This window comes from Rhinopithecus roxellana, chromosome 3 (genome assembly GCF_007565055.1).
Source record: "Rhinopithecus roxellana isolate Shanxi Qingling chromosome 3, ASM756505v1, whole genome shotgun sequence".
Lineage (NCBI taxonomy): Eukaryota > Metazoa > Chordata > Mammalia > Primates > Cercopithecidae > Rhinopithecus > Rhinopithecus roxellana.
Genome location: NC_044551.1, coordinates 52756198 through 52769860, shown reverse-complemented (window position 1 = coordinate 52769860; position 13663 = coordinate 52756198). Strand labels below are relative to the sequence as shown.

The 13663-nt window shown below is 37.9% G+C and overlaps 1 protein-coding gene across 9 annotated transcripts in view; it reads right to left on the bottom strand.

Annotated features, from left to right (window-relative positions):
- Positions 1-13663, bottom strand: part of CDH18 (cadherin 18) — a 1132251-nt gene that overhangs the window by 100984 nt on the left and 1017604 nt on the right. For all 9 annotated transcript variants that reach the window (XM_030927840.1, XM_030927845.1, XM_030927844.1 and 6 more), the window contains one exon: positions 8730-8983. In XM_030927840.1, coding sequence (XP_030783700.1) covers positions 8730-8983 — 254 coding nt within the window. The remainder of the gene's footprint in view (positions 1-8729; positions 8984-13663) is intronic.

Genomic DNA, 13663 nt, shown 5'->3' with positions numbered 1-13663 from the left:
ACTTTTTTTTAAAATACTAAATCAAGTAATGTACACCTTTAACTACAATATTGAAAAACTATAAAATTAAGAGCAAGTTTATTACTAAGATGCTAAAGTTAAAAAAAGACTTGCCAGTTTTTAGCATCCGCTTTTCCAGTGTGTGGAGTAAACCCATAAAAGGGAAGGCCCCAGGTAGTGGCATTTGATTAATGGTTCTCTGAGCATTTATAATATACATTTGTTTCTAATTTTTGACACTTGATTTTTGGAAATGTAGTCATTTTGTTAATATGTTTTCATTTTTTATTAGCTATAGTGTATAAGAGGGAGGATATTGGGTTACAAAAACAAAGTTTTCAGAGTAAAGCCAAACTGGATTTGCATTAAAATGTCATGTTATCACTCTGAAAACAGAATCAAGTTAGTTAATTTTTTGACCTTTAGTTTCTTCATCTATAGAATGGAATCAATAATACAGACAGTTTCAGTGTTGTAAAGCAGTTTATGGAATGATATATAAAGTCCATGGCCAACAGATAGGAGACAATGAATGGCAACTATTTAATAGTCACATGTCATAAGGCCACATTTCCAAAAGCTCTCTAGATGCTTGCTTTCAACTTGAGCTTGCTCATCTCTCAGTAGCTAATCTGTGAAGTTCCTGAATTCTGTATGTAATTTGTGAGCAAATGGTGTAGCCTGTTTAAATGAAAGACTTCACTGCTGGTACACAGTCAGCCTCTAATTTTATTTTTTCAAAAAGGTGATGATTGGAGAAGAAGGTGGAGCAAGGTATCGGTATAGAACCCTACAGAGATTGTCAACCCTGCAGGAACACTGAATTGAAGAATCACAAAACACCTTCATAAGGACTAAAAATCAGGTGTCTGATCACAGTACTTGGTATTTACATTATATTAATGAACAGGGCACAGAAGAGCACAGGAAAGACAACCTTGAATCACTTACACAACCCCTTCCTCATCCCCTGGTAGTGGCAGCAGAGCACAAAGAGAGAATCTGTGCACTTTGGGGAGGGAGAACACAATGATTATGAGACTTTGCATTGGAACTCAGTACCTCCCTGTGAGAGCAGAAACAAAAAGGGACAGAACGCAGCCTGCACCTATGGAGTGAGACTGGAGACCAGCACAGGCTAGAGAGAAATAATCCAACCCAGTGGTTGAAACCTGAGTTCTGGCTAGCCCCACTACTCTGAGCTAAGCACTCTGGAGTCCTAAATGAACTTGAAAGGCAGTCTGGGCCAGAAGGGCTGCAATTTCTGAGTAAGCCTTGGTGCTGTGCTGGGCTTGGAGTCACTGGATCTGGAGTGCAGACAACATAGTGAGAAGCCAGTTGGAGTGGTCAAGGGAGTGCTTCTGCCACCCGCCCCCCAACCCCAGGCAGTGCAGCTTGCAGCTCTGGGAGAGACCCCTTCCTTCCACATGAGTAGAAGTGAGAGAAGAGTAAAAAGGACTTCATCTTGCAACTTGGATACAAGTTCAGCCACAGTAGAATAAGGCAGCAGACAGAATCCTGAAGCCCTGCCTCTCAGACATTTCTGGACACACCTGGGCCAGAAGGGAACCTGCTCCCTTGAAGGGAAGAACCCAGTCCTGGTGGAATTCATGACCTCCTTACTAAAGCTCCCTTGGACTTTGAGTAAGCATAACTCTAGCCAGACACTACTCATCGTGGGCTTTTGATGAGAATGAGACTCAGGTGTAACCCAGGGTATTTCCAGATACAGTGGCTATGGGGAGAGACTCCTCCTGCTCAAGGATGGGAAAAGGAGGTGTAATGGGGAATTTGTCTTGCAGCTTGGATACCAGCTTGACCACAGAGAGGTGGAACACCAAGCAGGCTCCTGGGGTGCCTGATTCTAGGCGTTGGGTCAAGGATAGCATTTCTAAACCCACGCTGGGCTAGAGTGGAGCTAACTGCCCTGAAGGGAGAGACTCAGTTCAGGCAGTGTTCAGCAAAAGCTGACGGAAGAGCCCATGGACCTTGAGTAAAGATGGGCGGTACCCAGGCAGTACATACCACAGCGGGAGAAATTCCTTCTGCTTGAGAAGAGAAGAAGGAAGAGTGGGAAGAACTTTATCTTGTGGCTGGGGTGTCAGCTCAGTCACAGTAGAACAGAGCACCAAGTACATTCCTAAGGTTCTCAAATCCAGGCTGTGGCTCCTGGACAGCATTTCTAGACCTGCCTTGGGCTGCGGAACATGGGAGCTAGCATCACTGAAAGGAAGGACACAATCCTGGCTGGATTCACTACTTGCTAATGTAGTGCAAGATGAATGTAATGAAGAGCCCTGGGCCTTAAGGCAATATTGGTAGTAGCCAGGCATTAGTAATCAGCAGCCTTGGGTGAGATCCAGTGAAATGCTCATTTCATCTGACCCAGTGCAGTCTTGGTATTAGTGGCTACAGTGATGCTTATGTCACTCTTCTGCTGAGCTCTAGGCAGATCAACATGGACAGAGAAACTCCATTTGTTTAGGGGAATGTAAGAGAGAGAACAAGAATCTTTGCCTAGCAATACAGGGAATTATCTTAGATTTTACACAAGACCACTACAGCAGTACCTCCACAATGCTCAGAGTCGCAACAGTATTGGGCTTGGGGTGCCCCCTAACGCAGATATAGCTGCAATGACCAAAGACTTAGATTACAACACTCAGTTAATCCCCTTTGAGTACTTAGAAGAGTCCCCAAGAATGACAGGCACAAACAAGCCCAGTCTGCAATAACTATAATAAATGACTCTTCAACGGTGCTGGGAAAACTGCATATCTGTACACAGATCATTGAAACCAGACACCCATCTCTAGCTATATACAAAAATTGATTCAAAATGTATTAAAACTTAAGTGAAACTCTGAAGAGAGTACACTGGGAAAACTCTCCTGGACACTCATCTGAACAAAGATTTCTTGAGTAATATGCTCCAAGCACAGTCAACCAAATAAACCATAGATAAATGGGATCACATCAAGTTAAAAAGCTTCTGCACATCAAAGAAAACAATCAACAATGGAAAGTGACAACCCACAAAATGAAAGAAAATATTTTCAAATTACCCATATGTCCAGGGATTAATAACTGGAATATATGAGGAGCTCAAATAAATCTATACAAAAAAAATCTAAAAATCTGATTAAAAAATGGGAAAAAGATCTGAGTAGATATTTCTCAAAAGAAGACATACAAATAGCAAACAGACATATAAAAAGGTGCTCAACATCACTGATCATCAGAGAAATGCCAATCAAAACTACAATGAGAAATCATCTTACCCCAGTTAAAATGGCTTATATTAAAATGACAGGCAATAAAAAATGATGGCAAAGGATGTGGAGAAAATGGAACCCTCATATCCTGTTGGTGGGAATGTAAATTATTACAACCACTATGGAGAACAATTTGACAGTTTCTTAAAAGCTAAACATAGAGCTACCTACGATCCAGCAATCCTGCTGCTATGTATATATGAAAAAGTGTATTAGTCCATTTTTATGCTGCTGATAAAGACATACTTGAAACTGGGTAATTTATAAAGAAAAAGAGGTTTAATGAATTCACAGTTCCACGTGGTTGGGGAGGCCTCACAATCATGGTGGAAAGCAAAAGGCACGTCTTACATGGCAGCAGACAAGAGACAATGAGAGCCAAGTGAAAGGGGAAACCCCTTATAAAACCATCAGATCTTGTGAGACTTATTCATTACCATGAGAACACTATGGGGAAACCACCCCCAAGATTCAATTATCTCCCACCAGATCCCTCCCACAACACGTGGGAATTATGGGAGCTATAATTCAAGATGAGATTTGGGTGGCAACACAGCCAAGCCATATCAGAAAGGAAATCAGTACACTGAAGAGATATCTGCACTCCCATATTCACTGCAGCACTATTCACAACAGCCAAGATTTGAAAGCAACCTAAGTGTCCATCAACAGATGAATGGATAAAGAAAATGTGGTACATACACACAATACAGTAATTCAGCCATAAAACAGAATAAGATCCTGTCGTTTGCAACATAGATAGAACTGCAGGACATTATGTTAAGTGAAATAAGCCAGGCACAGAAAGGCATACTTCACATGTTCTTACTCATATGTGGGAGCTAAAAATTAGAACAATTGAACCCAAGGAGATAGAGGGTAGACTAATGGTTGTCAGAGGCTAGGAAGGGTAGTGGTGGTGGAGTGGATAATTGGGGATGATGACTGGGTAAAAAATATAGTTAGAAGGAACAACAGCTAGTATTTTACAGCCTGACATGGTGATTACAATCAACAAGAATTTATTTTACATTTTATATACACTTTATATTGCTACAAGTTACACATCTTGGTTAGAGTTAAAACAGACAAAACCTAGGTATTATATTCCCTATGAAATCTGAAGAGTCTTACTAATACGTTATGAAAGTACAACGGTAAAATACAAAGACCGAAGTACAAAAGTACAATAGTAAAATACAAAAGACCGAAGTCAGGAAGCTTTTCACAAATGCTTGCAAAGCTCAAACTCCCTTTCATTACCAAGTCTACAGACTTGGAGTTAATTGCATTTCAGGGCACACTGCAAAGTACATCTTTTCAGCGTGCTTTTCCTTAATTAGTACAAACATTTGGTCCCTGAGAAAGGTGGAAGTATAAGGCTTGCTTTTGTTTTTATTAATGTTTTCTGTTTTTTAAATTCACTATTTGTACCCAGAGGCCCACATGAATGACACATTTTTATTAAAATCAAGAATAAATATTATGTAAATTATGCCCCCAAACAGCAGTTATGGAGTGTAATTATTTTAAGGCAGCTTTAGCAGGATTCATTTTAGTTCTCTAACCAAAACAAAGCAGAAAGAATAATGCATATGCTAACAGATTTATGCTTCCCTTCTTAACATTTGGAAACTATGTACCAATCATCTTTGCATCCCAACAACCAGGAGAGTGCATGTTTCCTAGTGAGTATTCACTCAAGTGCTCCCAATGATATAGGGTAATTACTGAGACAATTAATGACATCATATTTTAATTGATTGAAAGTACACATTGAAACATTCACATAACTATTCATGTATATGATTTGTATAGACACCCATCTCCGAAAAATAGCTTTTCAAAATTTCTTCCCATGAATACAATTAGTACTCCAGTTTTACTATTTGCCATTTAGTTTGTTTTACTCTATGTCAGGTTTTCTCAACCTTAGCACTATTGACTTGGGGCCAGACAATTTCTGTGGGAGCTGTCCTGTGTTTCAGAATGTTTAGCACCATTCCTGACTTCCACCCCTAGATGCCAGTAATACCCTACCTGCTATAAGCTGAATGCTTTTATCCCCTTCCCCCAAATTCATATAGTAAACCATAATCTACAATGTAATGGCATGTGGAAGTACAAATTTCTGGAGGTGATTATGAGGCCACGAGAATGGAACTGTCATGAATGGGACTGGTGCCCTTACAAGAAGAGCTTGGAGCTAGCTACCTCTTTCCAAGATGTGAGAATATGAGACCTTGGCAGTCTGCAATCCAGAAGAGGTCCCTCACCACAACCTGACAATTCTGGCAACCTAGTCTCAGACTCTCAGCCTCAAGAACTGTAAGAAATAAATTGCAGTTGTTTATAAGTCATCAAGACTATGGTAATTCTTTTTAGCAGCCAAACTGACTAAGAGAGAAAACAGGTGGGACATTCATGGTGTGATGTGTGCTCTCATAAAAAGAAACAGAATAGTTTGCTTTCTTTCTCTCTTTCTGCTCTTCACTATGTGAAAATGTAGGGAGAAGAGAGCTCTCTGCAAACCAGGAAGCAGACACTCACCAGATATCAGATAGGCTGGCCCTTTGATCTTGGACTTCCCAGCCTCTAGAGCTGTGAGAAATAAATGTATCTTGTTTATACCACACAGTAGAAGGTAATTTGTTATAGCAGCCTAAAGTGACTAAGACGCTATCCCAAGCTGTAATAACTAGAAATGTCTCCAGACATTTTCTACTGTCCCTTGTAGGGGGGTGGATTTTGCCCCCATGTGGGAATCACAGTCCTATGTGGGAAGGGGTGTTTTCATACATGTTGGAACATATAGAATAATGCTAAAACATGTTTGTCATCGACCTCAATTTCTTCCCTTTGACCTACATTTCACCACATATATTTTACCTTTCACATTATTTTAAATATGGTTATTGTTTATTTTGAAATGCAAATTTTCCTGTCATTGTTTTGGTTATAATTATCAAAGTTCCTCTCATTTCTCTCCCTATTGCCATTGCTGCCAGGATTAATTTCAAAGACCATACCATTGCAGAAAGCCATTTCATGATCTATATCTAATCTCTCTCTCCAATCTCATTACTTCCTATTCCCACAGGTAACCCAAGCTCCTCAGGTACAATAAACTACAATTCTTTCCTTCATTCTTCATTTCTGTAATTTCTAATTGGATTATGAGCCTCAATTCAATTTTCCTCAGCTCACTGCCTCCAGAAAGTTTTGGAATACATTCTCCATGCACACCTCCCTCAGACCATTATTACCCTAAACACAGTGTGATGGTTAATTGTACATGTCAACTTGGCTGGGCTACAGGACCCAGATATTTCATTCTTCTTCCGTGCAGAATTATGCATGATATACAATGCACATTTTTTCCACATCTATTTCTTCCCTGGAGTTCAAGATGCTGTGTGTGTGTGTCTGTGTGTGTGTGTGTGCACACGTATAATTCTTTATCATGAGGGCTACTGCAATATTGCACATTACAAGTGATTAAAACATAGTCTAAAAGTGATTGCTATAATCACCCTACTGAACTATCAAACACTAGGTTCTATTTCTTCCATCTAAATGTATATATTGGTACCCACTGGATTGTACATTTTAAAACAGCCAGAAGATAATGATATGAATGTTCTCAGTGTAAAGAAACAATACATATATAAGGTGATGAATTTCACAACTACCCTGATTTGATTATATGAATTTATCAAATTATCACATGTATCTCCCAAAACGTACAACATTTTTGTATTAATAAAATATAAATTAAACATGAATGGTTGGACTTCCTGTTCTTTTAATTAAGAATTACAGAAATTATCATTAGTATCAAATTTAATTAAAAATATATTGTCAATGTTTATTTAATATTTTCACAGCAAATTTATATCATGAAGCATCTCTATTCCCAAAAGATATTGGGTACTTTTGGTAAAGAAAGTCTCATTTGTACAGATCTTTTATGGTGCTACATTTTTTTTTTAAAAACCTGAACAAATTATACTTACTGTTTGGGGTCCAAAGTATAACTAAAAACATGGCATTCTATGGAACATTGAAGCAAAATGGGCTTTCCTTTGGATGAGCAATGAAACACGTTAACTTAGATTTCTATTCCTTAGAGATTGATTTTTGTAACTTGGTTTATGCATATTATTTTACATAGTTTACCAACCCTCCCTCTTCAAGCATTATCTAGCTCTTGCTGTTAGTGTGACAGGATACAGTTTCTGCACTTGAAGATGGAGTAGGATTGTTGAATATACACATTTGTGCACAGAAAATTGTTTCACTACCTGCATGGGTGCTAGGGGGATTATTTTTAACTGAAACAGTCATGCTTATGAAAAAGAAAATTCAGAGCTTTTACAAATATTCCATAGATACTGAGGAGACTATTTAGAATATTAGCTTTTGTTAAGTGAATGAAAACCAAGGACTTCATGGTAAAAAACAGAAAGATTATTAAGGATTTTAACCTTTCTAGAGACAGGATTTCCACGCATATAAATACAGGATATCTAAGAAGTTTTACACATGTACACAGCCTTTCTGATTTTGGTATAAATGAGGCACACAAAAAAATCTCTTTGGATGATGCAGAAAAAGCTCTAATTATCTCTCCAGCATGACGTACTAAAATAATACAAATATTATTCAGTGATCACTTATTATATGCTGGGCAATATGTTAAGTCCTTTATTTTAATCTAACTGAATAGTATCAACATATTTATGTAGCATTATTATTCTTTGTTCACATATTTGGAATTTGACATTCCACGTGGTTGAATGACTGTAAAAGATCACTCTGCTAGTAAGTAGTCACAATAGAGTTCCAACACTGATTTTCCTGTATTCAGATTTTTTTGCATCTTATACTGTCTTTGACAAGTTAGCACTTATTGAGTGACTACTAGGTGCAGGCCGCTTTGCTGGGTGCTTTATACACATTGCTTCATGCATCCTCACAATACCTCTGAGACACAGACATTATTTTTCCACTTTTACATATAAAGAGAAAGCCACACAGCTAGGCTGACCAAAGAAACCAGAGTCAGTTAGAGATGAGTATTATCCCCAGATCATCACATTTTGTGCTATATGTACACTTCCTATCATTAAGGGAGCAAAAGATTCTCCAGTTTGTGATTAAATAGCTCTACAACAATTTTCTCAATCAATTACACTCACATCCATTAAGTCAAGTGGAAAAATTAACGTGTGGCCAATAAGACATTCATGGAGATAGCAAAATATGTTCTTAATGTGACAAAAATCCATCTGCTAAGCTACTCAGATAAAAATCAATTAATATTATAATTTAAGTACATTCACAGAAAACAACATAGAAATAAAGCATTTTAAGTGTAATTTTATTAATGTTTAATTACTGTGAGAGGCAATAAAAATCTTTATATGTCTAAACGATTCAAGCATGCCATACCTTACTAAGCTATTAGCACTGTCAGGATCTTGTGCCAAAACTGTACCAACGATGGTCCCGATCTTGGCATTTTCATAGACTTCCATGACATAGGAAGGCATGGAAAAGAGTGGTGGTTCATCTACATCTCCAACAATGATCTTCAGCATGGTAGCATCTTTAAAAGGACCCAGGTGAGAAAAGCGAAAATCAAGATGTGTATTTGCTCCTTCTATATTGAGGGTATATGACTTCTTTTTCTCATAGTTCAGTGGCTGTGGGGAAAAAATAAGATTTCCAGTATTATGACTTTCATTACTTTTCAAATATGCATTATGTTTTTTCATTTTTAGAATAAAAGAATTGAGATAGAGATAAGTCATACTAGCTTTGTTCTAAAACAGATTATGAAGATTATTTTAATAATAACATCTAAGGCATAAATGGAACCTCAGCATTTTGTATTTAGTGCAATAATATGTATTCGATATTATGGACCTATCAATAGGAAGAATACAAACTCAGATTCAGGAATGTGTGAGGACCGCTAGGTAATGTTTTCAAGAGGAAGTACTTCTTCAGATAAGAACTAAACATTTGGAAAGTGTTTAGCATGATGGATATAAAAGGCTGTGTGAACCGAAGATGAACAGATGTCGTTTTAAAAGTTAAAAGTTCCCATGGTGAGGCGAGTGAAGGTGATTCAGAGACCAGTGTTTCATTTTAAACTGGGTGAAGTATCCACTGATGCTGGTCTTCCTGTTAAAGATCTGTGAGAAGCAGCAGAATAGAGAATTGTCATTTCTGTTTATGCCACTGATTTTGTACAAGCCTGCTTCAATCTCAAAGTTTCTTTTTCTAGCAGGAAGAGAATGGTCATTCCCTGTGGAGAAATTCAGGCATTGTCGTTTACATTAAGGGTCAATATCATAGTCAATTCAGGTTGCTATAACAGAATACCATACACCGGGTGGCTTAAACAACATTTATTTCTCACACTTCTGAAGACTGGGAAGTCTAACATTAATGTTCCTTTCAGAGCTGGTGTCTGGTAGGCATCCTCTTTCTGGTTTGCAGACAGCCTCTTACTTGCTGTATCCTCACACAACAGAGAAACCATCTCTCCCTCGTCTCTTCTTACAAAGACACAAATCCCATTCATGAAGGTTTCACTCTAATTACCTAATTATGTCCCAAAGATCTCACCTCCAAATACCATCATATCACACTGGGGATTAGATTTCAACACGTGAATTTTGAAGGAAGAAACATCCCTTCAGCTCATAGCAACCAAGCAAAAGCTAACTAGAAAGAGGATCCTTATCAGGATCCTGTAAACAGAATGCTCAGTACTATAATACTTATAATAAGTTCCCCAATGTTTCTAAATTGCCTTGGAAAATTGGCCTTCTCAGGGGTTGGAGATTACACAAGAGGCAAAATATCATTTCATTTCCAAACTATATATTAAGAACCTAGAAAACTAGGATCACGGGGACATTGATGAGGATAAGCCACTACAATATTTTACCAGTTTCCAAAACGTATGTATCTTTATATCTTAAAAATTCAAATTCTCAGAAGTTGATCATATATACAATACACATGCATTGATACATGACACAAACATTATGATTTTCAGGTTATGTATTTTTCAAGGTGTTATTTGCTTCTGAAGTTTACAAGCTATCAATTGGAAGCCATTTTTTCCCTAAGGTATCCACACTAGAAATAAATTGACGAAATAACTAATACCTATCTTGTCTGAGGAACTGCATACTCTTCTTTTCTTTTCTTTTCTTTCTTTTTTTTTTTTTTTTTTTGAGACAGAATCTCACACTGTCGCCCAGGCTGGAGTGCAGTGGCAAGATCAAGGCTCACTGCAAGCTCCACCTCCTGGGTTCACGCCATTCTCCTGCCTCAGCCTCCAGAGTAGCTGGGACTACAGGCACCCGCCACCACGCTCGGCTAATTTTTTGTATTTTTAGTAGAGATGGGGTTTCATCATGTTAGCCAGGCTGGTCTCGATCTCCTGACCTCGTGATCCGCCCACCTTGGCCTCCCAAAGTGCTGGAATTACAGGCGTGAGCCACCGTGCCTGGCCGAGGAGTTGCATACTCTTAATAGGATCCACACATCAAACCTTTTCTTTCCTTGACTCCTTCCTCCTTTACATTAATAAGTGAGAATTTGTCTATGACTAATTTACCAATAAGCCCCATCAAAATTTAAATAACTCGTCCTATAAATGGTACATACTCGCTGCCTATCAGCAACTGGGTAGACAAAAATGGTCCCTCTTGGCTTATAGGAGCTGGGCAGTCAGAATCGTGCATCCTGCTCATGGAAATATGAATACTGGTGGGTTTACTGTTAGTTTTAGATCAATGTCTATAATTTTTGGAGTTAACCTGCTGCACGTGGTACGCTTTATGATGTCTAAGGTTATTCTCATTGAATATGGGTATTTAAGACTTTCAAACTAAAAATCAGAGTTACATACTTTTCTAGGAATGCTTAGCATTGCTTTCTCACAGTAACACTGGATTTTAAAACAATCACCTCCACTTATTTATTATTGTAGACTTTTACATCTTTTGGACTTTTCAATGAAATTTGTGGAGGGATTTGGGCCACCTCCAATCATATCTGATATTATTATCAAGCTGTGCAACCAAGACGACACACATGTCTTATTCCATTTCTTAGCAGATCCCCTGGCAAGTTAGGTGTCGTTTGCCTCAATACTAACCTACCTACTGCTACGGTGCAGGCTGTTTCTGCGGACATGTGGTTTCATGTTGATGATCATCTAATATATATTTTACTACTCTAGGGTGGTGGTAATCATTTTGAGGGACTTGTTTCCCAGAACTGACAGATGGATGGATGGAAACTATGTGGAGCCATGAAGAAATGAGTAGATTATTTTAGGTTGGGACAGGAATTTAGAAGCAGTTGAATTAATGCAACTGGAAATATTTTAACAACCTCATGTGTGAAGAAAAGCTGGTGAGGTTGTATTGCTGGTACCAGGAAACTGAGAGAAAATTATACTCATGTATTTATGCCTGGATATTTTATAGTTATATATACAATATAAATTATTTTATTATTTGGTTTTATCCAGCAAAAATGGTATTTATAGTATTAGTATTATAATTATTATTTTTCTATTACTGTAACTCTGGGAAAACTACTCAAGTACCCATCTTCCACTGGACCTTTTAAATTGTTGCGTAAACTAGTAAAGTTGTCTTCTGTGCTTTGCGAGTTAAAAAAAAAAAAAAATCCCAGGCGAGGCATAGTGCCTCATGCCTGTAATCCCAGCACTTTGGGAGGCCAAGGTGGGCGGATCACGAGGTCAGGAGATCGAGACCATCCTGGCTAACACGGTGAAACCCCATAACTACTAAAAATACAAAAATTAGCCGGCTGTGGTGGTGCACGCTTGTACTACCAGCTACTCAGGAGGCTGAGGCAGGAGAATCGCTTGAACCCAGGAGTCAGAGGCTGAGGTGAGCTGAGATCACGCCTCTGCACTCCAGCCTGGGCAACAGAGCGAGACAAAACAAAACAAAACAAAACAAAAAACAAACCATATCATTGATGCTCACACTTAATGAGTGCTATTTTCAGTGTTGCTAAATTCAATCATTTAAACTACTGGATGCCCAATTAAATTTAAATTTAGGATAAACTGTAGGGTTTTTAGTATATTAATCGTCAATTATCACAAGAAACATAGTTGTAGAAAAATTTATTGGTTATTCATTTAAAATTAGAATTTAAGTAGATGTCCTGTATTTTATTTGACAATGCTCATTAGGATTCATTGATATTCCAACATTCACCATGGTGGCTGGTATCAAACTCACTTGGTAGGGAAGAGAGAAACTACCAGCAAGTATAACTTGGGTATGTATTCGCAACTCCTGTCCTTTAAATTGTCCAAAGGTTAGCTTTTACTCATATGAAATTGTTGATATCAAAAATGTATGATGACATATACAAAAGATAATTTCATATGCTTCAGTCTAGCATAATTATTTGTCTGTCCCTGAACTATCTGAGCATTCCTGGAATCATCCCCCTTGCAATGTGTTTTGTTTTACTGCAATGGCTTAGAATTGTCCTGTGGGTGTTGATAAATGAAGCTGCTTAATGTTGCTTAATATTGTATTGGCTTATTATTTTCTGTTAATCCTACTCTATTAGTTTCATAGGGATGACATAACAAATTGCCACAAACAAGTTGGATTATGACAACAGAAATTCCCTTGAAGTTCTGAAGACGCTAAGTCAGAAATATGGGAGAACCACACTCTCTCATGGAGCTCTAGAGAATCGATTCCTCACTTTTTTCAGTTTTTGTGGCTGCCCTATTATGTCCCAGAAGAAAGATACCCCTACACGATTGGATACTCAGTTTATATTGTAATTCAACCACTTGCAGGATGAAACTCCAGGTTTGGTGTCCAGAAATCATAACTTTGCAGTTATAGGTGATAAAGATTTCTTTCTGAGGAAACACAAAAGACTTCGGGTACTTTATGCACAACACAGGGGCAGGGGCAAGCAGAGATACAGACTCAGAGAGCAAAGTATTGAGCCATGCAAGAATTAACTTGAAATGGATTAAAGACAACGTAAAACCTAAAATGATAAATCTACTAGAAGAAGACATTGAGGGGAAACCTTCATGACATTGTTCTAGGCTGAGATACTTGTCTGTAACTCAAAAAAAAAATAGGCAAAGTAAGCAAAAATAGACAAGTGGGAATGCGTCAAACTAAAGAACTTCTTCATAGCAAAGAAACCAAGTAACAGAGTGAAGAGTAACACACGATTTGAAGAAAATATTTGAAAACTGTACATCAGATAAGGAAGGGCCAATGTCTAAAACAGCGATTGAACTCAAACTACTCAATTAAAAACATACAAATCACTCTAGT